The sequence below is a fragment of the Somniosus microcephalus genome, chromosome 4 (genome assembly GCF_052327205.1).
Source record: "Somniosus microcephalus isolate GS21.2 chromosome 4, FLI_Smic_1.0, whole genome shotgun sequence".
Taxonomy (NCBI): Eukaryota; Metazoa; Chordata; class Chondrichthyes; order Squaliformes; family Somniosidae; genus Somniosus; species Somniosus microcephalus.
Window position 1 is genome coordinate 274,404,197 of NC_140990.1, and position 26,915 is coordinate 274,431,111.

General features: G+C 45.2%; 1 protein-coding gene across 3 annotated transcripts in view; it reads left to right on the forward strand.

The window, feature by feature from the left end:
* Positions 1 to 26,915, forward strand: part of scn1laa (sodium channel, voltage-gated, type I-like, alpha) — a 199,902-nt gene that overhangs the window by 135,041 nt on the left and 37,946 nt on the right. For all 3 annotated transcript variants that reach the window (XM_085986444.1, XM_085986442.1, XM_085986443.1), the window contains exons 18-21: positions 5,729 to 5,883; positions 6,343 to 6,516; positions 7,909 to 8,031; positions 10,227 to 10,499. In XM_085986444.1, the coding sequence (XP_085842570.1) occupies positions 5,729 to 5,883; positions 6,343 to 6,516; positions 7,909 to 8,031; positions 10,227 to 10,499 (725 nt within the window). The remainder of the gene's footprint in view (positions 1 to 5,728; positions 5,884 to 6,342; positions 6,517 to 7,908; positions 8,032 to 10,226; positions 10,500 to 26,915) is intronic.

Below are 26,915 nucleotides of genomic sequence, written 5' to 3' on the forward strand. Positions count from 1 at the left end.
TGAAAAATCGAGCTTGTGGTGAGCATCATTGGAACAGTGTCGGAGGCTGAGGACAGAGAGATCAGAGTGGAAGTGGGATGGAGAATTAAAGTGGCATGCGACCGGAAGCTCAGGGTCACGATTGCGGACTAAACGGAAGTGTTCATGAACATAAGAACATAAGAAATAGGAGCAGGAGTAGGCCAATCGGCCCCTCGAGCCTGCTCCGCCATTCAATAAGATCATGGCTGATCTGATCCTAACCGCCAATCTACCATCACAGAACCATCTCCTGAATCTAACAGAATTAGACACACGAACTAGGAGCAGGATCAGGCTACACGGCCCCTGGGCCCGCTCCGCTACCCACAGGGCCATGACCGATCCGAACCTAGAACATAAGAACATAAGAAATAGGAGCAGGAGTAGGCCAATCGGCCCCTCGAGCCTGCTCCGCCATTCAATAAGATCATGGCTGATCTGATCCTAACCGCCAATCCACTATCCCAGAACCATCTCCTGAATCTAACATAATTAGACACACGAAATAGGAGCAGGATCAGGCTACACGGCCCCTGGGCCCGCTCCGCTACCCACAGGGCCATGACCGATCCGAACCTAGACTCATGTCCAATTTCCTGCCCACTCCCCGTAACCTTTAATTCCCTTTACTTCTAGGAAACTGTCTATTTCTGTTTTAAATTTATGTAATGATGTAGCTTCTACAGCTTTTTGGGGCAGCATATTCCATGGACCTACCACCCTCTGAGTGAAGTAGTTCCTCCTCATCTCAGTTTTGAAAGAGCAGCCCCTTATTCTGAGACTATGCCCCCTAGTTCTAGTTTCACCCATCATCGGGAACATCTTCCCTGCATCCACCCGATCCAACCCCTTCACAATCTTATATGTTTCAATAAGATCGCCTCTCATTCTTCTGAACTCCAATGAGTAGAGTCCCAATCTACTCAACCTCCTTATATGTCCATCCCCTCATCCCCGGGATTAACCGAGTGAACCTTCTTTGTACTGACTCGAGAGCAAGTATGTCCTTTCTTAAGTGTGGACACCAAAACTGTACGCAGTATTCCAGGTGCGGTCTCACCAATACCTTGTACAACTGAAGCAATACCTCCCTATTTTTATATTTTATCCCCCTAGCAATGAAAGCCAACATTCCATTGGCCTTCTTAATCACTTGCTGCACCTGCATACTAACCTTTTGAGTTTCGTGCACCAGGACCCCCAGATCCTTTTGTACTTCAGTACTTTTCAGTTTCTTGCCATTAAGATAATAACTTGCTCTACGATTTTTCCTGCCAAAGTGCATAACCTCACACTTTCCAGTATTGTATTCCATCTGCCAAATCTCTGCCCACTTACTTAGCCTGTCGATGTCCCCTTGCAGGTTTTTTATGTCCTCCTCACTCACTACTTTCCCTCCCATCTTAGTATCATCTGCAAACTTTGATACGTTACACTCGGTCTCCTCCTCCAAATCGTTAATATAGATTGTAAAGAGTTGGGGACCCAGCACTGACCCCTGCGGAACACCACTAGTTACTGATCGCCAGTCTGAGAATGAACCATTTATCCCAACTCTCTGCCTTCTGTTAGATAGCCAATCCTCTATCCATGCCAAAATATTACCCCTAATCCTGTGATTTTTTATCTTAAGCAATAATCTTTTGTGTGGCACCTTGTCAAATGCCTTTTGGAAGTCTAAATACACCACGTCCACTGGTTCCCCTTTATCCACCCTATACATTACTTCCTCAAAGAACTCCAGCAAATTTGTCAAACATGACTTCCCCTTCATAAAACCATGCTGACTTTGTCCTATTAAGTTATGATTATCCAAATGTCCTGTTACTGTCTCCTTAATAATGGACTCCAAAGTTTTACCTACCACAGATGTTAGGCTAACCGGTCTATAGTTTCCAGCCTTCTGTCTACTGCCCTTTTCAAATAAGGGTGTTACATTAGCAGTTTTCCAGTCTGCCGGGACCTTTGCCGAGTCCAGGGAGTTTTGGAAAATTATTACCAATGCATCCACAATCCCTACCGCACTTCCCTCAAGACCCTAGGATGTAAGCCATCAGGTCCAGGTGATTTATCCGCCTTGAGTCCCATTATTTTACCGAGTACCACTTCCTTAGTGATTTTGATCGTGTTTAGCTCCTCCCCCCCCCTTTAGCCCCCTGTTTGTCCAGTGTTGGGATATTCTTAGTGTCTTCTACTGTAAAGACTGATGTAAAATATTCATTCAGTGTTTTTGCCATCTCCATATTTCCCACCATTAATTTCCCGGTCTCATCCTCTAAGGGACCAACATTTACTTTAGCCACCCTTTTTCTTTTTATATAACTATAAAAACTCTTACTATCTGTTTTTATATTTTTTGCTAATTTACTTTCATAATCTATCTTCCCTTTCTTAATCAGTCTTTTTGTTATTTTTTGCTGTCTTTTAAAGTTTTCCCAATCCTCTATCCTCCCACTAGATTTGGCTACCTTATATGCCCTTGTTTTTAGTCGAATACTGTCCTTAATTTCTTTACTTAGCCATGGATGGCTGTCTTTTCTTTTACACCCTTTTCTTCTCAGTGGAATATATTTTTTTTGGAAGTTGTAAAATAACTCCTTAAATGTACACCACTGATCATGTATCGTCTTACCCTTTAATCTATTTTCCCAATCCACTCTACTCAATTCCGCTCTCATACCTTCATAGTCTCCTTTATTCAAGCTTAGCACGCTTGTTTGAGATCCAACCTTCTCACCCTCTAATTGAATATGGAATTCAACCATGTTATGGTCACTCATTCCAAGGGGATCCTTTACTAGGACATTTTTAATTAATCCCGCCTCGTTACACAGGACCAGATCTAATGTTGCTTGCCCCCTGGTCGGTTCAGTTACATACTGCTCAAGAAACCCATCCCTAATACACTCAATGAACTCATCCTCAAGGCAGCCCTGCCCAATTTGATTTGTCCAATCAATACGATAGTTAAAATCCCCCATAATTATAGATGTTCCCTTATTACAAGCCTCAACTATTTCCTGATTGATACTCCGTCCAACAGAGTTGCCACTGCTCGGCGGCCTATAGACTACGCCCACTAGTGTTTTTTTCCCCTTATTATTCCTTACCTCCACCCAAACTGTTTCATTATCCAGATCTTTTGACCCAATATCATTTATCTGTATTACAGTGATTCCTTCCTTTATTAACATAGCCACCCCACCTCCCCTTTCTTCCTGCCTGTCCTTCCTGATCGTTAAATAACCTGGTATGTTTAATTCCCAGGCATTGTCACCCTGCAGCCATGTTTCTGTAATGGCCACAAGATCATACCCATATGTAGTTATTTGTGCCATTAACTCGTCTATTTTGTTACGAATGCTACGTGCATTCAGATAGAGAACTTTCAAAGATGTTTTGTGACACTTAGTTCCTGCTTTTGCCCTTTTTATTACTTTACCTTTTACTCCATACCTTCTGCCCCTTCCTGACACGCTCTGGTTTTTAATTTCCCCACTGCTACCTAAGTCTATGACCTTCTCTGTTGTCATTTTTATTATTTGCTCTCTAGGAACCTCCCCCCCACTAGTTAGTTTAAAGCCCTCTCTACAGCCCTAGTTATATGATCCGCCAGGACTCTAGTCCCAGCACTGGCCAAGTGAAGCCCGTCCCGATGGAACAGCTCCCTCCTGCCCCAGTACTGGTGCCAGTGTCCCAGGAAGCAAAACCCATTTCTCCCACACCAGTCTTTGAGCCACGCATTTAACTCTCTAATTTTATTTGTCCTAGCCAAATTCGCTCGTGGCTCAGGTAATAATCCAGAGATTATTACCCTTGTGGTTCTGCTTTTTAATTTGGCCCCTAGCTGCTCAAACTCCCTCAGCAGAACCTCCTTCCTTGTCCTATCCATGTCGTTGGTACCAACATGGACCACGACAACTGGATCCTCCCCCTCCCACTCCAAGTTTCTCTCCACCCCAGAGGAGATGTCCTTAACCCTGGCACCGGGTAGGCAACACAGCCTTCGGGACTCTCGCTCTCGGCTGCAAAGAACTCTATCTATCCCCCTAATGATACTATCCCCTACCACTACAACATTTCTTTTAACTCCCCCCACTTGAATGGCCCCCTGCTCCACGGTGCTGTGGCCAGGTTGCTCATCCTCCCTGCAGTCCCTGCTCCTGTCCCCACAGGGGGTAAGAGCCTCAAACCTGTTGGACAAGTGCAGGGGCTGCGGCTCCTCCAACACTACCTCCTGGATCCCCGTACCTGCCTCACTTCTAGTCACACCACCCTGACCCTGGCCACGGACTACATCTGCATTAATTAATCTAATTGGTGTGACTACCTCGTGATACACAGAGTCCAGGTAACTCTCCCCCTCCCTGATGTGTCTCAGTATTTGAAGCTCGGACTCCAGCTCTTCAACACGGAGCCGGAATTCCTCGAGCAGCCAACACTTACTGCAAATGTGATCACCGTGAGCATCAATGGTGTCCACCAGCTCCCACATATTGCAGCAGCAACACATCGCCTGATCTCCCATTCTATGTCATTAATTAAATTTATTAATATTATTCTTAAATATCCTCTGCCCCGATTCTAGATGGTGAATATCACACCTTAGAAACTATAAACCAAAGACATTTAAGCTTAAAAGGGGGAAATACTTACCAACCAATCACTTACCCGCTTTCTGGTGACGTCACACTTGGATTACTTTTTACCTCTCTCCTTCCAGACTGGAGACTGGAACGCCTTACCTGGTCTCTGGGGACTTTTATACCCCGCTCTGCCGCTCAGGTTTCCCGCCGACGCACTGAGGACTTACCTGGTCTCTGGGGACTTTTATACCCCACTCTGCCGCTCAGGCTTCCCGCCGACGCTGTGAGGCCTTACCTGGTCTCTGGGGACTTATATACCCCGCTCTGCCGCTCAGGTTTCCCGCCGACGCTGTGAGGCCTTACCTGGTCTCTGGGGACTTTTATACCCTGCTCTGCCGCTCAGGATTCCCGCCGACGCTGTGAGGCCTTACCTGGTCTCTGGGGACTTTTATACCCCGCTCTGCTGCTCAGGTTTCCCGCCGACGCTGTGAGGCCTTACCTGGTCTCTGGGGACTTTTATACCCCGCTCTGCCGCTCAGGATTCCCGCCGACTCATGTCCAAATTCCCGCCCGCTCCCCGTAACCCTTAATTCCCTTTACTTCTAGGAAACTGTCTATTTCTGTTTTAAATTTATGTAATGATGTAGCTTCTACAGCTTTTTGGGGCAGCATATTCCATGGACCTACCACCCTCTGAGTGAAATAGTTCCTCCTCATCTCAGTTTTGAAAGAGCAGCCCCTTACTCTAAGACTATGCCCCCTAGTTCTAGTTTCACCCATCATCGGGAACATCCTCCCCGCATCCACCCGATCCAACCCCTTCACAATCTTATATGTTTCAATAAGATCGCCTCTCATTCTTCTGAACTCCAATGAGTAGAGTCCCAATCTACTCAACCTCTCCTCATATGTCCATCCCCTCATCCCCGGGATTAACCGAGTGAACCTTCTTTGTACTGACTCGAGAGCAAGTATGTCTTTTCTTAAGTATGGACACCAAAACTGTATGCAGTATTCCAGGTGCGGTCTCACCAATACCTTGTGTCTTCCTTTCTTGCAGAAAATACAAATTATATTTCTAATAGGCTTGGCATGGACATTAATTTTTATCCTCTTTTCAGGATGTGTACAAAAATTCCCATTCTGCTATGTCAATATAGCAGAGGGCTCAGGCAAATCATGGTGGAACCTCAGAAAGACCTGCTTCAGAATAGTGGAACACACTTGGTTTGAGACATTCATTATTTTCATGATTCTTCTCAGCAGTGGTGCCCTGGTGAGTAGGATTTTACATTATACAATCTAAATATTTTTCACACAGTTGGTATACTATTTTATTTGTGCATACTACCGTTGTGTGTAAAGAAAGAAGTAAGATAAACTGCATTTTGAGGAACTAAAGGTTCCTTCCCTCTATAGCTTGATAAACCAGGTCATTCAATCCATCAAACATGATTCAAATTACAACTGATAGCTCAGATACCATACTGTCGTTTGGTACACAATAGAGTTAGAATCAGAATCACTTTATATTTATGACGTTCCAAGACCTGGTTAAGACCAATCCTGCTAATCTATAACAGAGCAAAACTGGCAGTAACTGGAGAATACCATGGTCCAGACTAACTCACCCTGCAGGCTGATGGAAGTTGTGTGTTGGTGGGAAATCTGATTAGAAAACTCAAATTATCTTTTAGTAAAATATCAGCATTTTTACCTTGTGTTTCACTTTTAGGCTTTTGAAGATGTTCACATTGAACAACGGAAAAATATCAAGTCAATGCTCGAATATGCTGATAAAATCTTCACCTACATCTTCATTCTGGAAATGCTGCTGAAGTGGGTGGCCTACGGTTTTGTGAAGTATTTCACTAATGCATGGTGTTGGTTGGACTTCCTCATTGTTGATGTATGTATTCTGGATTTCCTGTTTTGTTATTGGCAATCCATGATATAACGTGACAGAATCATAGATTTGGCATATGATGCCTACGGCCATATTGCTCAGGGACCACTGTATAAAATGAAAATTTCTCAGGGATGCAGTAGTGACTGCTCTTCTGAGATTCAGGAGATTTGTTGAGATAGAGTAGTAAGGAGTTATATGATAGAGTAGTGGGGAGCTCCTCTCCATGTCCCAGTATACCTGGGAGTGCTTGATGCCAAAACTGGAAAAATGTTCCATTCACTATTGTCAGCAGTAATGTGATTTTTCACTTATCAAAGTGAGGGACATCAACTTCTACAAAAAAAAATCTGTATTTATCCTGAATAATACAAAGAGCTTATTTAAGGTGTACCTGGGCATTGGTTCATGAATTTAAGGTAATCATTTGGACATTCTATGTAAGCTATAAACCTGTAATGAGGAGAGATTGGGTCGATTGGGATTATACTCGCTGGAGTTTCGAAGAATGAGAGGGGATCTCATCGAAACTTTTAAAATTCTGACAGGTCTGGACAAACTAGATGCAGGTAGAATGTTCCCGATGGTCGGAGAGTCCAGAACCAGGGGTCATAGTCTAAGGATAAGGGGTAAGCCATTTAGGACAGAGATAAGGAAGAATTTCTTCACCCAGAGAGTGGTGAACCTGTGGAATTCTCTACCACAGAAGGCGGTGGAGGCCAAGTCTATAAATATATTCAAGAAGGAGTTAGATATATTTCTTAGAGCTAAAGGTATCAAGGGATATGGGGAGAAGGCAGGTACGGGGTACTGAGTTTGGATGATCAGCCATGATCTCATCGAATGGTGGAGCAGGCTCGAGGGGCCGAATGGCCTGCTCCTGCTCCTATCTTCTATGTTTCTATGTAATGCTAATTGAAAATAAATATACCGTTTAAATTTTTCATATTTTAGGTATGATTATTTCTGCTTCTATGTCCTTATAATTTAGACTGTGTTTATGATACAATGCAGAATTTCAACGTATGATCTTTTCTTGTTTGTTAATGCTCTGTACTTTTAAGGAGCTTAGAAAAATATCTGGTCAAGAACAGGGTTAAATGTTACGGGGATTTGTCTAATCTTAGATAATCAGATACTTCAGAGAACCATGGTTCAATTATTGTTGGGATCATTTAAAAGTTTTCTGTAGAATCAAACCAATCCTTTTGATGACATTTTTACTTCATTTCTGTTAACTTATCACTTTCAACTAAGAATAAAAATTGCTAATGCAGCTGATGTAGATGGGCCAGCCTTGATTCTTCCTGAGAAGTGTATGACAAATGCCACATAATACTGTTTCACAAACTACATTAACCACTTGGAATGTTTTATTTTTCCTTTTTTGTGTAGGTCTCTTTAGTGAGCCTTACAGCTAATGCCTTGGGCTACTCGGAACTAGGTGCCATTAAGTCCCTTCGGACACTAAGAGCTTTGAGACCTCTAAGGGCCTTGTCACGGTTTGAAGGCATGAGGGTAAGATGGAACAAAACCTCAAGTTATGCATGGGTATAAGATGCATTTCGATCCAAAACAAATAAATGAAGTAAGAATGAGTTACAGAAGTGGCTCTCCCACAGTTTCTACACTATCCTAATATGGAGCTGCATTACAATATCTCAACACATGGCCACAAACGATCCAGCATCATAACACATAACATTCACATAATCTTCTGTCCAACTTCTCAGTTATATACCAAGAATTTTTCACTAAAGCATTCCCAAAGAATTTCCAGGTGCAAAGATGTATAAAATGATGCCTGTATAATGACTGAAAGAAGATGAAGTAATCATTCATTTAGAAGAAAACAATAATATATATTACTGAATGATAGTACAGTAATGTAATACATATTATCCAACTGACATGTTGGTATCATAAATTTTGCTTATTTATGATGTTTTGAAGATTTAACTTGGTATTTTTCACAAAAAATAGATGTTCTATGTGTTGTTTAGTTGCAGTACTTTCTGAAAATTATTATTAAAAATAAAATCAGTTCAATTTCCAGCTCTATGAGTTTTTGGTGCAATTTGAAATGTGTGTTTTAACCGTGAGAAACCTCTTTTCTGATTGTTAGCTTTATGAATACAATAGCATTTGAAGAGTTTTAAGAAAGAAACTTAAATGAATACCACAGGTTAAACTTTACGAGTTCTTGCTCCTGGCACTAAGTTTTGCCTGCCGGGAATGCACATCGAGAATTCATCCTAGAAGGGCATATCAGGAAATTGAGTGTAGAGGTCAGCGGGACCCACTGGATTTTAACAGACAGAAAATGAAGTGAACTTTACACTCACATTCCTGATATGCACTTCTAGGAGGTGAAGCTTCATGCAGACAGTGCAAATTTGTGAAATTGTTCCACATTTCGCAGTCTAATATAAGAACATAAGAATTAGGAGCAGGAGTAGGCCATATGTCCCCTCGAGCCTGCTTCGCCATTCAGTAAGATCATGGCTGATCCTCAACTCCACTTTCCCGCGTGATCCCCATATCCCTTGATTCCCCTGGAGTCCAAAAATCTATGTATCTCAGCCTTGAATATACTCAACGATTCAGCATCCACAGCCCTTTTGGGTAGAGAATTCCAAAGGTTCACTACCCTCTGAGTGAAGAAATTCCTCCTCATCTCAGTATTAAATGGCCAACCCCTTATCCTGAGACTATGCCCCCTAGTTCTAGACTCTTCATCCAGGGGAAACAACCTCTCAGCATCTACCCTGTCAATCTCCCTCAGAATCTTATATGTTTCAATGAGGTCACCTCTCATTCTTCTAAACTCCAGAGAGTATTGGCCCAATCTACTCAATCTCTCCTCATAGGACAACCCTCTCATCCCAGAGATCAATCTAGTGAACCTTCATTGCACCGCCTCTAAGGCAAATATATCCTTCCTCAGATAAGGAGACCAAAACTCCACAGTACTCCAGGTGTGGTCTCACCAAAGTCCTGTACAACTGTAGCAAGACTTTCTTACTCTTGCACTCCAACCCCCTTGCAATAAAGGCCAACATGCCATTTGCCTTCCTAACTGCCTGCTGTACCTGCAGGCTAACTCTCGGTGTTTCCTGTACGAGGACAGCTGAATCTCTCTGAACACCAACATTTAATAGTTTCTCACCATTTAAAACATATTCTGTCTGATCTTCCTGTGAGGGTACCAAAATGATCATCATTAGTTTCACATCTCCCAAACAGTCTCACATTTGCCAAACTAAGACCTGTCATTGTTTGATTTTATTTTCCTGTTTCACAGTATTATGTCACTAGTTTTGATTTTGAAGTCTGTATTTTACTTATAATTTTGCATATTTTGTTTCTTTGCAGTAATCAAATTCTGTGACATCATCGGTCCACCACAAGGTTTTTGCTTTATTTTGCTTTTTTCAATACATGCAATATCATTTGGTCAAATAGTTTTCTTTAATTACTTTATATTGTTTCTATGTCCTTATTTGTGATCATTTTGTCTGGTTTTGTTTTATGATCTATTTAATCTTCATTGCACAAAGAGTTAGTGTTGTTTCAGCTGCATGCATAAACTACAACTTGCAGAAACTACTTTTAACAAAAATCACTTTTTCTGTTTATATAACCAAGCATATTTTCTCATTCTGATGTTTATAGTTTGTCTAACATGTTTTTCCTCAAATGTTGATGATTAGGTGGTCGTCAATGCCCTTCTTGGAGCAATTCCTTCCATCATGAATGTGCTGCTTGTCTGCCTGATATTCTGGCTCATTTTCAGTATAATGGGTGTGAATCTTTTCGCTGGAAGATACTACCACTGTATCAACACAACTAATGGAATTCCATTCCCCATTAAAGTTGTTGACAACATGACTGAATGCCTTCAGCTTAATGATAGCGCAAGGTGGAAAAATGTAAAAATCAACTTTGACAATGTTGGAGCTGGCTACCTTGCTTTACTACAAGTGGTGAGTTAACTGCTGCCTCACGAGTTTTTTTTTAAATGAAAGAATAAACAAGGCCTTGGAAAACCATATAGTTTTGCAATTTTAGGTTGGTATGGAAAGAACGGCTAGAACTAGTAATTCATAGTTGGATTAAAGCTACTAGACCAGAGTTAGTCATTTTATGGCCTACAGACCCACTTTGGGCCTGTTGTACTCTTTGGCAGGATCTCGTCTAGCTTGTGTTTCTAGTTTGCCTGTTTTGATGTACCCAATCCCATTATAAAGATTTTGATGTATATTGGGCCTGATGTGCTGCAGCGGAGATCTCGTATGACTTTTATAGCTGTGTGCACAACTTCCTCCTGGATTTGGGTTCTGAACGTTCTATAGTTGTAACTGTACGTCCCCAAATGCTGATGACAACAATTGGCTAAATAAAGAGAATGATCTGCCCCACCACCACCCTGGGCTTCTTGCCTGCCTTCTCGAGCTCTCTGCTTCCCACCTGAGACAAAATGACCAAATGATGTTGCCATTTGAACAAATGTCTTTGCTGTTTAAGCGTGGCATAAGTCTCCATGCTGAAGTTGTATACAGTTTTATTTTGATGAAAAATGTTCACTACTGAAAGATTTTTATTTAATATATTTGGTAATTAAATGTTACTGTTGATGATTTGAAGGTTTCAAGCAGATTTTCTATTCAGTACTGCTGTCTTTTTCTTGGTATATATTAGGAAATCCTTTTGTTTCAATAACATTTTAAAATGAAAGAGAAAAGAGCTTTTCAAAGCTGGTATTCGCTGAATCATTGACATGACCCACATACTCATTGGTAGAAAGTGAGATAGCACCTCAATATACTAATCTTCATCATATTCCAAACTCCATAAGTATTCTTCCTTTGTTAGACATGTGGTTCTGATTGAAAATTAGGGCCTAGAAATTTGGTATCCCCGAAAACAGACATGGGGATCGGAGGACTGCAGGCAGCACGTAAAATTCGTGCTGCCTGCTACTTTGTATGAATTGTAGCATTCAGCCGAGTGCTGAACACGCTGCTGAGTGGTTGAATTTTCAGCAGGGGGGCCAAGTTGGTGCTGGTCCAAATAAAGCTAGCCTGCACTACTTAAAGGCGGTATCCACCTCTTAAAGGGGAGGTGCCTTCTGCCTGCAACAGGTGCTGGAACTACTTGTGGAGGCTACTGTCATAAACAAGAAGACTGAGTAATTCCTCAACAGGAAAAAGAAAGGGCTCCAAGGTTCTCCGATGCAGCACTGGAGGCATTGGTGCAGGACGTCAACTCCAGGAGAGAGGTCCTCTTCCCACAGGAGACCTTTGAGGTAACAGACAAGACTGCAGTGGGAGCAGATAGCCAATGTGGTCTTGGCCAGCAGTATAGCCGTGAGGACCTGCACTCAGTGCAGGAAGAAGTTTAATGACCTCACACGATTAGTCAAGGTCAGTGAATTCATCTTCAAATGCCATATCTCACCATCTGCACCACCAGCCTCACACACTGCTCAATGTACCACACCCCCATCACTCACCTACCAACAATCTCACAAACACGACTCGTACCTCATGTTTCATCTCACCCGCACACCCACATCTCACAGCTTGAACACACTGCCAGCTATTCAACCAAACAACCAAATCAACCAAAAAGCACATCACCCAAACACATTTCACCACACTCGCTGACACACTTCCCTTCCTCTTGCAGGAAAAGGTGGCGCATAACAAATGCCAGTAGGCCTTAGCTGATGGGTAATAGGCTCGCCTGCTTCACCTCACTCCCTTGGAGGAGATACTGCTGGCCATTTTTGACAGGGGCATGGCTGAGCCCATGGCCAGCGGCGGGGCTGAAGGAATACAAGGTGCTGGTATCCTCATATGTTATCCTCCTCACATCCCACTTCCCCCTTCGTCCCACAATTTCTTCTGCTTTACAATCTGCACATGGTGTAACCATTCACCTCTTGCTTCCCTCCCACTTCCCCTCACCACAACCCTACCCTTGTGCCTTTCACCGTCACTTGATTTTACACAACCAGCCACCAGCTCAGATACTGACACTCCGCGTACTTTAGAGGATAGGTTAGATGCGGGATCTGCACATGGTGATTCACCGGGCATGAGTGCCCTGCAGCCAGGGCAGGGGGAATGGGTAGCTCAGGTGCCAGATCCCCAGAGGGGCAGGTCACACACGTGTTCTGCTGCATAGGACTCAGATGAAGACCTTGTTGGGACAGCCTACAGAAGAACGCTGATGGGTATGCACAATGAAATGCTTGGTGCATTGGCAGGCCTACCAGAAAGCCTGAATGCAATGTCAAGGAGCAGGGAGGAGTCTAGCTCCAGCCTTGCACAGGGTTTTGGGAAGAGCTTGGACCTCATCCTTTCCAGCATGGAAGTGCTGGACAGATCCATTAACGCACTTGTGGACCCAACCATCATGCCATGTCGATTGGCCGAAGTCTCAGCTTCCATTGCAGCACAAGCAGAAGCCACCCAATGTCTAAGTGCTGCAATGGAAGCTCAGACTGAAGTCATGCAAGCATAGACTGCTGCTATCATGGCTGGGTTTACCAGCATTGATAGGGGCTTATAGAGTGTCTCAGCAGTCTGTACTCCATCAGATTAGTAGGATTGCTGAGGCACTGCCCAGGGGAGTGGCAATGGATCCATGGAGGACCACCCTGCTGTCCTCTCTCAGGATGACAACATTCGTCCTTCCAACACTTCCACTCCACCAGTGCCCTGGCTGTTGCCTGCCAGCCAGCCCAGACTACTGCCACCCATACTGAGGTGGTGCAGTCCGAAGCCAGGCCTACTAGGCCTAGAGCTCCTCAAGGTCGTCCTGCAAGGCCATCTGCAGTCTCCCACTGAAAGTCAGCAGCCTTCCGCCAGTCATACTGCAGCCACTGTGGTAGCACGGTGTAGGAGCACTAGGATAGGCAAAGGCACACGTAAGACAGTCACGAAGGGAATGCAGAAGAGTGGTTAGTTGATTTTTTTATGTAATACTGGATGGATAGATGGATAACATTTGATTGGAATGTTTGCTTTGTGGTGGCTTTTTTTTCAGCATTGTGGCCAAGGTGATGCTGTGATGGCCACGTGTGGTTGGGTTGCGGAGCGGAGTCATGAGCCTGGTCGTCAAGGAGTAGCCCTTGTTGCCCAGTAGCCACCCTCTGGTTTGTCTTGGTGGCTCAAAGACTAAGGGAGCAGCAGACTGGTGCAGAATAAAAGCATCATGACTGCTGCCAGGATACTGGGCATTCACCTGTGATGAAATATGCCATTCATCAGACTCTGTAGTTAACTGTATATATTGTATTGCCTGCCCCGGTGTTTGTACCTTGTATTGTGTATAGGGCACCGCCCCCTTTGTGTGTCGGCTCCACCCATACCTGGCCCTACTTAAGACAAGTCCAGGCTTGTCTTGCAGTAGAACAGCAGCACGCTAGGTGAAGCTAGGTGCAGACACCGGCATCTTTTCTTTGCTAATAATAGCGTTGTTTTATTCTGCTAACTTCGAGTCTTGAAGTTATTGAGGCACATCAATTTTATTAGCAAACTTTTAACGATGGATCAACTTTTGAAACCGGAACGCTTGGATTTGGACCCGCATGCTTCGGATGCATCGGCACGGTTTGGACACTGGTTCCAGTGCTTGGAATTCTTTATGGCCCACTCCGAAGCCGTCACAGCCTCGACAGCCACCGGAGATGTGAAACTCGGGATCCTGCAGAATCGGGTAAGCCACCGGGTTTTTCCACTCATACAAGACGCCGCCAGCTACCTGGATGCCTGCAACATTCTAAAGGCCCACTATCAGCAGCCTACCAACGAGGTGTACGCCAGGCACCTGCTTGCTACCTGCACACAGCGACCCGAAGAGTCGCTAGAGGACTTTCTAGTCACCCTAAAAGTGCTTGGCAAAGACTGCAAATGCAAAGACGTGAAAGCCACGGTATACACAGACGAGCTTATTCGGGATGCCTTTATCGCAGGCCTTAGCTCTAATTACATCCGGCAGAGACTGCTAGAGAAAACGGGCCTAGATCTGACACAGGCTGTGGACACAGCGCGATCGTTGGATGTGGCTCAGAAGAACTCTGACTCCTACTCGGCAGGCCGCGCGGCCCACGCCGCCTCTGTTTCCCAGCCCGGTAGCCCAACACCGTCGGGGCCCTGCTCTCCCCCCAGAAGCCCTACAACCGCCGCGACGCATCGGGGCCCCAAATGCTACTTCTGCGGGCAGCCGAAGCACACCAGGAACCTGTGCCCGGCGAAAGGCACCACCTGCTTTAAGTGCGGTAAGAAGGGGCACTTTGGGAAGGTGTGCAGAGGGAACCCCGCAGGCAAAACCGCCACCGCCGGATGCACGCCGTGGGAGCGGCCATCTTGGACGCCATCTTGTCCGACCTCGTGGGGTCCGCCATCTCGCGAGCAGACAGCGTGGACGCCATCTTACCCGGCCTCGTGTGGCCCACCATCTTGTCCCGATCAGGGCCCTACAGTGGCGTCGATCACAGTGGACCAGTCCAGACCGCACCCACTATCCAAATCGATGGTGGACATTGAGGTAAACGGGTGCAAGGTTAAATGTTTAATTGACAGCGGGAGCACAGAGAGCTTCATTCACCCTGATCTGGTACAACGACTCTCTCTAACTATAGTCCCTACTCAGGGCAGGATCTCTATGGCCAACAAAACCCAGATATCGACTATTGCGGGTTACTGCGCGGTACGATTGTCCGTTAAAGACAATGTATATAATCATTTTAACCTGTTAATCATGAAGGATTTATGTGTGAGCGTGATCTTGGGCCTGGATTTTCAGTGCCACCACCAAAGCATCACGCTCAATTTCGGTGGGACCCAGCCGCCCCTCACAGTGTGCGGTCTGGCTACTCTGAAGGTAAAGCCGCCTTCGCTATTCGCGAACCTTACCCCTAACTGCCGGCCAATAGCGACCAAAAGCAGAAGGTACAGCTGGGAGGACAGGCGGTTTATCGCGACCGAGGTAGACAGGCTCCTGAAGGAGCGCATTATTTAACGCAGCAACAGCCCGTGGCGCGCCCAAGTGGTGGTGGTGAGGGGTAGCGAGAAGAAGCGGATGGTGATTGACTATAGTCAAACAGTCAACATCTATACCCAACTAGACGCCTACCCGCTACCCCGCATATCCGAGATGGTGACCCAAATCGCCCAATACCGGGTGTTCTCCACCATCGACCTCAAGTCAGCGTACCACCAGCTCCCTATCAGACCAGAGGACCGTTCGTACACCGCCTTCGAGGCAAACGGACGCCTCTACCAGTTCCTCAGAGTCCCCTTTGGGGTGACGAATGGGGTCTCGGTCTTTCAGAGGGAGATGGACCGCATGGTCGATGACCACCACTTGCAGGCAACCTTCCCCTATCTCGACAACGTCACCATCTGCGGCCACAACCAACAGGACCACGACTCAAACCTCGCGAGGTTTCTGAAAACCGCACAAAAACTCAACCTCACCTACAACGAGGACAAGTGCGTTTTCAACACCACGCGCCTTTGCATACCAGGCAGCATGGTGGAGAATGGGGAAATCGGACCAGACCCCGACCGATTGCGCCCCCTACGGGAGCTGCCCCTGCCCAACACTCCCAAAGCCCTGAAAAGGTGCCTGGGGTTATTCTCGTATTATGCCCAATGGGTCCCTAACTACTCCGATAAAGCCTGTCCCCTCTTGAAAGCATCCACTTTCCCGCTCTCTGCTGAGGCCCATGCTGCCTTCAAAAGCATTAAACAGGATATTGAGCGGGCCACGCTACAGGCAGTGGACGAGAACACTCCCTTTCAAGTGGAAAGTGATGCGTCTGACTTTGCCTTGGCGGCCACCCTCAACCAGGCAGGGCGGCCCGTAGCTTTCTTCTCGAGGACCCTCCAGGGGCCCAAGATCAGACACTCCTCCGTGGAAAAGGAGGCCCAAGCCATCGTGGAGGCAGTGCGCCACTGGCGGCACTACCTAGCCGGCAAACGCTTCACCCTACTTACCGACCAGCGGTCGGTAGCGTTTATGTTCAATAATAAACAGAGGTGGAAGATTAAAAATGATAAGATTCTTAGGTGGCGGATCGAGCTCTCCACCTTCGAGTACGACGTCATATACCGGCCGGGGGCCCTTAATGAATCCCCCGACGCCCTCTCACGAGGGATGTGTGCCAACGCCACCAGGGATCGGCTACAGACCCTCCACAACGACCTCTGCCACCCAGGGGTCACACGGCTGTTCCACTTCATAAAGTCCCGCAACTTACCCTACTCGATTGAGGAAGTTCGGTCTCTGACCAGGAACTGCCGCACTTGCGCTGAGTGCAAGCCTCGGTTCTACCGCCCTGATAGAGCCCACCTAATCAAAGCTACACAGCCCTTCGAGCGGCTTAGCTTAGATTTCAAGGGCCCCCTCCCGTCCGTCGACCGCAATGTTTACTTCCTGAACATTGTGGACGAATACTCCCGTTTCCCATTTGCCTTCCCCTGCCCAGACATGACCAGCGCCACGGTCATTAAATGCCTCAACAGCCTGTTCTGCCTGTTCGGTATGCCAAGCTATATCCACACGGATAGGGGGGCGGCCTTCATGAGTGAAGAGCTACGCCAGTACATGTTGTCCAAGGGGATTGCCACAAGCCGTACCACCAGCTACAACCCCCGGGGTAACGGTCAGGTGGAGCGAGAGAACGGGACAGTATGGAGGGCAGTCACCCTAACTCTAAGGACCAAGGGCCTCCCTATCTCCCGCTGGCAGGAAGTCCTCCCAGATGTGCTCCACTCAATACGGTCACTATTGTGTACCGCCATTAATGCCACGCCTCATGAGCTAATGTTTGTGTTTCCCCGGAAATCCACCTCAGGCGTATCCATACCGTCATGGCTCTCCACCCCAGGTCCGGTACTTCTGCGGAAGCATGTGAGGGGCCACAAGACGGACCCTCTCGTGGAGCCAGTGCACCTGCTCCACGCCAACCCACAATATGCGTATGTCCGGCACGCCGACGGACGGGAGAACACTGTGTCCATAAAAGACCTCGCCCCAGCCGGTAACAACAGCAACAACGACTACAACAACAACGACAACAACCACAACAACTATTACCCACCCACTCCACCCACTATTCTTTCATCACCCCCGGAAGAACACCAGCCAACGGTACCCCCACCACCTACCCCCCCACCACCTACTCCTTCAACAACCCCGGTGGCGCCCCCGGCAGAGACCCAGGAGACCACCCGGGACACCCAGCCGGCACCCGCGGCACCGCAACCGTTAGTCGGTCACAGAGGACTATCACACCCCCGGACAGACTAAATCTGTAGAAGGGGTGAATGTGATGAAATATGCCATTCATCAGACTCTGTAGTTAACTCTATATATTGTATTGCCTGCCCCGGTGTTTGTACCTTGTATTGTGTATAGGGCACCGCCCCCTTTGTGTATCGGCTCCACCCATACCTGGCCCTACTTAAGACAAGTCCAGGCTTGTCTTGCAGTGGAACAGCAGCACGCTAGGTGAAGCTAGGTGCAGACACCGGCATCTTTTCTTTGCTAATAATAGCCTTGTTTTATTCTGCTAACTTCGAGTCTTGATGGTGACACACCAACTGCACATTCAGCGAGTAGTAACATTTGTGGTTGCGGTACAGCTCAGCATTTATATACGATGCCCGCAAAGCCACATGCATGCAGTCAGTGGCGCCCTGCACCGTGGGGAAGTCCGCTATCCTGGCAAAGCCACGTGCATGCTCCGTCTGCTTCTCTCTGGTCAGAGAGAAGTCAATGACGTCCCCTCTCCTGACATAAAGTGCGTCTGTCACCTCTCTTATGCAGCAGCGGATGGCAAACTGGGAGATGTTACAGATGTCGCCTGCTCCAGCCTGGAAGAATCCCGACGCAAAGAAATTCAGGGCCACGGTCACCTTCACAGCCACTGGCAGCAGTGTCCTTGCCCTGGTGTAAGGCTGCAGGTCTGGTTGCAAGAGGTGGCAGAGTTCTGTGAGCACCTCCTTCATGAAGCATGGACACCTCAGACAGTGCTCCTGTTTTAGGTTGAGACAAGAGAATAGCTCTCGGAAAACCCTAGGTTCGTAAGGCCTCTGGCTTGAGAGCCCTTCTCCCCTTTCTCCTCTTTCCTCTGCAAGCAGCTTGTCCTCTTCTTTGCTGCCTCTGCTCCATCTCCCTGTCATGCTGCAGGCCAAAGGGGATGACAACTAGAGCACCCATGACTGGGAGCAAGTGGTCTGACCAGAACCCTTGAAGTCAGATGCAGGACCTTTTCCACTTGCAGTACCACTTTCTGTCGCCTCACCAACTTTAAATAACTCTAGAAAGCTCTAAACAGTTCCACAAACTTACACAGAGTCAGTAGATAGAAAAAGCAAGTTACTTGAAAGTTGTTGATGATCCTTTTAAATATCACTGGTGGGGGGTCTTTCCTGCTGCTGAACGCATGTTCAGCTGTGCGATGTTAAGAGAGGGCGAAAACTCCAGCGATGACAACGAAAATGGCAGCGCTGGCATCAAACAGCGTTGCAAGAGCTCACCTTTGTACAGTGATTGTCACCTCAATGCTGTCAAACACTGAGAAATGAGCTGTCAAAAAAAAATTGTGCGTGATCCCTTTAAGAAAACCGGCAGATGACGCGTCATCAAATGACGTCATCTGACCGGCTTCCTCTTAATTGGCCGGCAAGCCTGCAAGGCGGGCTTAACAAAGTCAATCAAGGGAAAATCACGTCCATGGGCCGGATGCAGCTGGGGGCGGGACTGGAACCCGGAAACCAGCTGACCCGCTCCTAAGCCACATCCATTTATAAAATCGCAGCCTTAGCGACTTCACCATCTTCAACTTTCTGCTGAGTAGCTTTTCAATTAATTATTAAAAATGCAAAAGGACATTTTTCAAAACCTTATCTGAGGTACAATTTATATATATTTTTTAGACATTGCGTAAGTGTGCATCTGTGTGACAGAGTATAAACCTGTTATACTTTTCTGTTATGTAAACTTCATTTTAACTATCATATTAACTGGACATATCAAATTGGGCAGGGCAGCCTTGAGGATGAGTTCATTGAGTGTATTAGGGATGGGTTTCTTGAGCAGTATGTAACTGAACCGACCAGGAGGCAAGCAACCTTAGATTTGGTCCTGTGTAATGAGACAGGATTAATTAAAAATGTCCTAGTAAAGGATCCCCTTGGAATGAGTGACCATAACATGGTTGAATTCCATATTCAATTAGAGGGTGAGAAGGTTGGATCTCAAACAAGCGTGCTGAGCTTGAATAAAGGAGACTATGAAGGTATGAGAGCGGAATTGATTAGAGTGGACTGGGAAAATAGATGAAAAGGTAAGACGGTACATGATCAGTGGTGTATATTTAAGGAGTTATTTTACAACTTCCAAAAAAAATATATTCCACTGAGGAAAAAAGGGTGTAAAAGAAAAGATAGCCATCCGTGGCTAAGTAAAGTAATTAAGGATAGTATCCGACTAAAAACAAGGGCATATAAGGTAGCCAAATCTAGTGGGAGGATAGAAGATTGGGAAGTCTTTAAAAGACAGCAAAACATAACTAAAAGATTGATTAAGAAAGGGAAGATAGATTATGAAAGTAAATTAGCAAAAAATATAAAAACAGATAGCAAAAGTTTCTATAGTTATATAAAAAGAAAAAGGGTGGCTAAAGTAAATGTTGGTCCCTTAGAGGATGAGACCGGGAAATTAATGGTGGGAAACATGGAGATGGCAAAAACGCTGAACAAATATTTTGTATCAGTCTTTACGGTAGAAGACACTAAGAATATCCCAACACTGGACAAACAGGGGGCTCTGGGGGGGAGGAACTAAATACGATTAAAATCACTAAGGAAGTGGTACTTGGTAAAATAATGGGACTCAAGGCGGATAAATCCCCTGGACCTGATGGCTTACATCCTAGGGTCTTGAGAGAAGTGGCGGTAGGGATTGTGGATGCATTGGTAATAATTTTCCAAAACTCCCTGGACTCAGCAAAGGCCCCGGCAGATTGGAAAACTGCTAATGTAACACCATTATTTAAAAAGGGTAGTAGGCAAAAGGCTGGAAACTATAGACCTGTTAGCCTTACATCTGTGGTTGGTAAAATTTTAGAGTCCATTATTAAGGAGACAGTAACGGGACATTTGGATAAACATAATTTAATAGGACAAAGTCAGCATGGTTTTATGAAGGGGAAGTCATGTTTGACAAATTTGCTTGAGTTCTTTGAGGAAGTAACATACAGGGTGGATAAAGGGGAATCAGTGGACGTAGTGTATTTAGACTTCCAAAAGGCATTTGACAAGGTGCCACACAAAAGATTATTGCTCAAGATAAAAAATCACAGGATTGGGGGTAATATTCTGGCATGGGTGGAGGATTGGCTATCTAACAGAAAGCAGAGAGTTGGGATAAATGGTTCATTCTCAGACTGGCAATCAGTAACTAGTGGTGTTCCGCAGGGGTCAGTGCTGGGTCCCCAACTCTTTACAATCTATATTAACGATTTGGAGGAGGGGACCGAGTGTAACATATCAAAGTTTGCAGATGATACTAAGATGGGAGGGAAAGTAGTGAGTGAGGAGGACATAAAAAACCTGCAACGGGGCATAGACAGGCTAAGTAAGTGGGCAGAGATTTGGCAGATGGAATACAATACTGGAAAGTGTGAGGTTATGCACTTTGGCAGGAAATATCATAGAGCAAGTTATTATCTTAATGGCAAGAAACTGGAAAGTACTGTAGTACAAAGGGATCTGGGGGTCCTGGTGCACAAAACTCAAAAAGTTAGTATGCAGGTGCAGCACGTGATCAAGAAGGCCAATGGAATGTTGGCTTTTATTGCTAGGGGGATAGAATATAAAAACAGGGAGGTATTGTTGCAGTTGTACAAGGTATTGGTGAGACCGCACCTGGAATACTGCATACAGTTTTGGTGTCCATACTTAAGAAAAGACATACTTGCTCTCGAGTCAGAAGGTTCACTCGGTTAATCCCGGGGATGAGGGGGTGGACATATGAGGAGAGGTTGAGTAGATTGGGACTCTACTCATTGGAGTTCAGAAGAATGAGATGCGATCTTATTGAAACATATAAGATTGTGAAGGGGCTTGATCGGGTGGATGCGGTGAGGATGTTCCCAATGATGGGTGAAACTAGAACTAGGAGGCATAATCTTAGAATAAGGGGCTGCTCTTTCAAAACTGAGATGAGGAAAACTTCTTCACTCAGAGGGTAGTAAGTCTGTGGAATTTGCTGCCCCAGAAAGCTGCGGAAGCTACATCATTAAATAAATTTAAAACAGAAATAGACAGTTTCCTAGAAGTAAATGGAATTAGGGGTTATGGGGAGCGGACAGGAAATTGGACATGAGTCTAGGTTCAGAACGGTCATGGCCCTGTGGGTGGCAGAGCGGGCCCAGGGGCCGTGTAGCCTGGTTCTGCTCCTACTTCTTGTGTTCTAATTCTGTGTTAGATTTCAGGAGATGGTTCTATTCCTGTTCCTGGCTGGGGTGGAGATCACCTTTTACAGAAGGTAAGTACTGTAGAAAATATAGGGACAGAGTGATCTCCTGGACGAGTTTCGATCGCCTAGATGGGTCGGAGAGGAATTTCCCAGATTTTTTCTCCCAAATTGGCCATTGGGTTTTTTATCTGGTTTTTCGCCTCTCCCGGGAGATCACATGGGTTCGGGTGGGATGTAGAGTGATAGAAGATTTGAGGTTAGGATCAGATCAGCCATGATCTTATTGAATGGTGGAGCAGGCTCGAGGGGCCGATTGGCCTACTCCTGCTCCTATTTCTTATGTTCTTATGTTCCTAATATATTACGCTGACAGGGAGGGGTTTGAGAGAGTGTCTTTGTTCATATTCAATTTTCAAAAAAACATAATTTGAATTTTGAAGCCAACTAATCTCCACTTGCTTTTATTTATAAAACGTCAGTGCCAATAACCTGCAACTTGAGACAAATGTTCTAATTTCTGACACATATGAGACACAGAGAGAAAGGCAGTTTCTTCATTGTAATTGTTTCAAAAGAAATTACATTTTGAAAGCAAATGAAGTCTTTTTGAGAGAAGCAGATAAGAAGGGGATTGGAGGGAGAGTGTTGAGACCGAAGGGTTGAGAGGTAAAAGGATGTAGAAAGAACGACTTGAGAAAGAGGATAGAGAAAAAAAGAGAGGGATGAAGAAATGGGTTGAGAGAAAGTGCAAAGGGGTGAGAGAGGGGGATGACTTAGAGACAGAAAGGGTAGACAAAGGAGATAGGGAGAAAGAAAGGAAAAGGAAGAACTTGCATTTATATAGCTGCTTTCATGACCTCAGGATGTCCCAAAGTGTTTTACAGCCAATTAAGTACTTTTGAAGTGCAGTCACTGTTGTAATGTAAGAAATGCGGCAGCTAATTTATGCATAGCAAGGTTCTACAAATGGCACTGTGATAATAACCAGATAATCTGTTTTAGTGATGTTGGTTGAGGAATAAATATTGACCAGGGAGAATTCCTCTGCTTTCCTTCGAAATAGTGCCATGGGATCTTTTACATCTACCTGAGAGGACAGACGGGGCCTCAGTTTAACGTCTCATCTGAAACACGGCACCTCCGACAGTACGGCATTCCCTCAGTACCGCACTGGAGTGCCAGCCTAGATTTTGTGCCCATGTGTCTGGAATGGGACTTGAGTCCACAACCTTTTGTTTCAGAGGCGAGAAAAAGGAAGGAGGTTGAGAGAAGGGGGAGTTCAAAGAGAGAAGGGGTTGAGAAAGAAGAAGGGTTTGAGAGAGAGAAGGTGGGTTGAGAGAAATAAAGGTGGTGTAATTATCGTATTACAAGTTTACATAGACAATTTCTATTAGAAATGTGGGCAATGGTATTTATGATGGAAATATAAATATGAGAATAGAACTTATGACTTTAAAAGAGGGATTACATTACTGTAAATAATTGCACTCTGATCCTGGCCTCAAATCCTGCTTCACCTACAAAACAACAGTGACAACACTTAGAAAAAGCTATTAATTAGCCATGAAACACTTTGGAACATCCTGAGGTCATGAAAGGTGCTATATAAATGCAACTTCTTTGTTACTTGCATGTCAAAGTAAGTTTGGTAAAGTGGTAAGTAAGTAGTCGTACAAATATAATATTTAATAGAATCATAGAAATTGACGGCACAGAAGGAGGCCATTCGGCCCATCGTGTCTGTGTCGCACTTGTGATGCCTGCATTTTTTAAGTATCAATAAGATTGTGTCAGTCATGCCATATATTGGCCTGTATTTTCCTTGGGCAGTATAGTGGCAGTAGAGCAAGGAAAATGGGGTGGAGAAGCCTACTGGCAAATTTCTGCCCCTTTAACCATTGTTAGCAAGTGTGTTCTCCCCCAGCAGGGGTCTCGGTTGCCCATCCATTGACCACCCCGACACATTTAAATGACAGCGGGGGAAACATAGAAACATAGAAGATAGGAACAGGAGTAGGCCATTCGGTCCCTCGAGCCTGCTCCGCCATTCAATGAGATCATGGCTGATCATCCAAATTCAGTACCCTGTCCCTGCCTTCTCCCCATACCCCTTGATCCCTTTAGCCTTAAGAAATATATCTAACTCCTTCTTGAATATATTTAATGAATTGGCCTCCACTGCCTTCTGTGGTAGAGAATTCCACAGGTTCACCACTCTCTGGGTGAAGAAATTCCTCCTCATCTCTGTCCTAAATGGCTTACCCTTACCCTTAGACTGTGACCCCTGGTTCTGGACTCCCCGGCCATCGGGAACATCCTGCATCTAGTCTGTCTAGTCCTGTTAGAATTTTATAAGTTTCAATGAGACCTCCTCTCATTCTTCTAAACTCCAGCGAGTATAAGCCCAATCGACCCAATTTCTCCTCATACGTCATTCCTGCCATCCCAGGTATTAGCCTGGTGAATCTTTGCTGCACTCCCTCCATGGCAAGAACATCCTTCCTCAGATAATGCGACCAAAACTGCACACAATACTCAAGGTGTGGTCTCACCAAGGCCCTGTACAACTGCAGCAAGACATCCTTGTTCCTGTACTCGAACCCTCTCGCTACGAAGGCCAACATACCATTTGCCTTCTTAACTGCCTGCTGCACCTGCATGCTTACCTTCAGCGACTGGTGCACAAGGACACCCAGGTCTCGTTGCACTTCCCCTTCTCCCAATCTATTGCCGTTCAGATAGTAATCTGCCTTCCTGTTTTTGCCACCAAAGTGGATAACCTCGCATTTATCCACATTATACTGCATCTGTCATGCTTCTGCCCAATCACCCAACCTGTCCAAATGAAACTGAAGTTTCTCGGCATCCTCCTCACAGCACACACGCCCACCCAGCTTTGTGTCATCTGCAAACCTGGAGATATTACATCTAGTTCCCTCGTTTACATGATTAATATATATTGTGAATAGCTGGGGTCCTAGGACCAATCCCTGCGGTACCCCACTAGTCACTGCCTGCCACTCGGAAAAAGAGCCGTTTATTCCAACTCTTTGCTTCCTGTCTACCAACCAATTCTTTATCCAAGTCAGTACCTTGCCCCCAATCCCATGTGCCTTAACTTTACATGCTAATCTCTTATGCGGGACCTTATCGAAAGCCTTCTGAAAGTCCAACTACACCACATCCGCTGGTTCTCCCTTATCTATTCTACCAGTTACATCCTCAAAAAATTCCAGTAGATTAGTCAAGCATGATTTACCTTTTGTAAATCCATGTTGACTTTGTCCGATCCTGTCACTGTTTTCCAAGTGCTCTGCTATTACATCTTTTATAATGGACTCTAGCATTTTCCCCACTACCGATGTCAGGCTTACCGGTCTATAATTCCCCGTTTTCTCTCTACCACCTTTTTTGAATAGTGGGGTAACATTAGCTACCCTCCAATCCATGGGAACTGTTCCAGAGTCTATCAAATTTTGGAAGATGACCAGCAATGCATCTACTATTTCTAGGGCCACTTCCTTATGTACCCTAGGATGTAGATTATCAGGCCCTGGGGATTTATCGGCCTTCAATCCCATCAAATTCCCTAACACCATTTCCCTACAAATACTGATTTCTTTCAGTTCCTCACTCTCATTAGACGCTATGTTCCCCGACATCTCTGGGAGGTTATTTGTGTCCTCCTTTGTGAAGACAGAACCAAAGTATGTATTTATTTGGTCTACCATTTCTTTATTCCCCATTGTAAATTCCCCTGATTCTGACTGCAAGGTACCTACGCTTGACTTCACCAATCTTTTTCCCTTCACGTATCTATAAAAGCTTTTACAGTCAGTTTTTATGTTCCCTGCAAGCTTACTCTCATTCTCTATTTTCCCCTTCTTAATTAATCCCTTTGTCCTCCTTTGCTGAATCCTAAACTGCTCCCAATCCTCAGGTTTACTGCTTTTTCTGGCCAATTTATATGTCCTCTCCTTGGCTCTTATGCTATCCCTAATTTCCCTTGTTAGCCACGGTTGAGTCACCTTTTTTTGTTTTATTTTTGTGGAGAGGTGAACTTGGAAAACTGAGTGATTTCCCCCCTTCCTGCATTTGTACCCCCAGCCCACAGTATGACCAGGAGAGGGACGATAGTACTTGTTGGCGCAGTAGTGGGAAAATTGATGAAGGTGCTAAATGAGGGAAAGGATCTTGAAGTGCCCACTTCTCCCTCTCTTCTGCCCTCCTGACACCAGGATCTGAGATGTTGGCTCATTCAGAGCCATTTGAAAATAATTCCTGCAAGTCCTCTTGGGCTTCTGCCCTCTTTAAATTTTGCTAACCCCACCCGCCTTCTGAATGTTGCAGTACTGCTCTATTTCCCTAGCTGGCTGTCTCAGACTCCCTCTGTAGAGTAGAGGTACTGTTTGGTGCCTGAATGAATTTATGAAAGATTTTTAATTAGTGTAACAAAATCATAAACATGTTCATGAATAGTTTATGATTTCACTACCTCTAGCACAGAGATGAAACCTTCCCCCAGAATCTTAAAGTCATCATTACATTTAATTTGCCTTGCATATTATAGCTGGCACAAGCCATAAGTGTCCATTAAGAGGTAGCAATTTTTGTGTATTAATATTACTGGACCATTTTGTTCATCATGTTCCTAACTTCTAGGAGTAAATATTTCAAAGGCGCAATACACATATACCTGCAGTTAATGCTATTTTTGCCTGTTAAGCAACAATTAACATGGACTTAGCAAATTTACTCACGAATGATTTAATTCCCACACTGCATTAAGTTCTTACAGTTAAAGCTGATCTTAAAACCTCAGAGGGCACCAATAGAGATCCAGTGATGAACAGAGCAGGAGTCATTGCCTAAAGGACAATTCTTTCAGTGAACTCTGC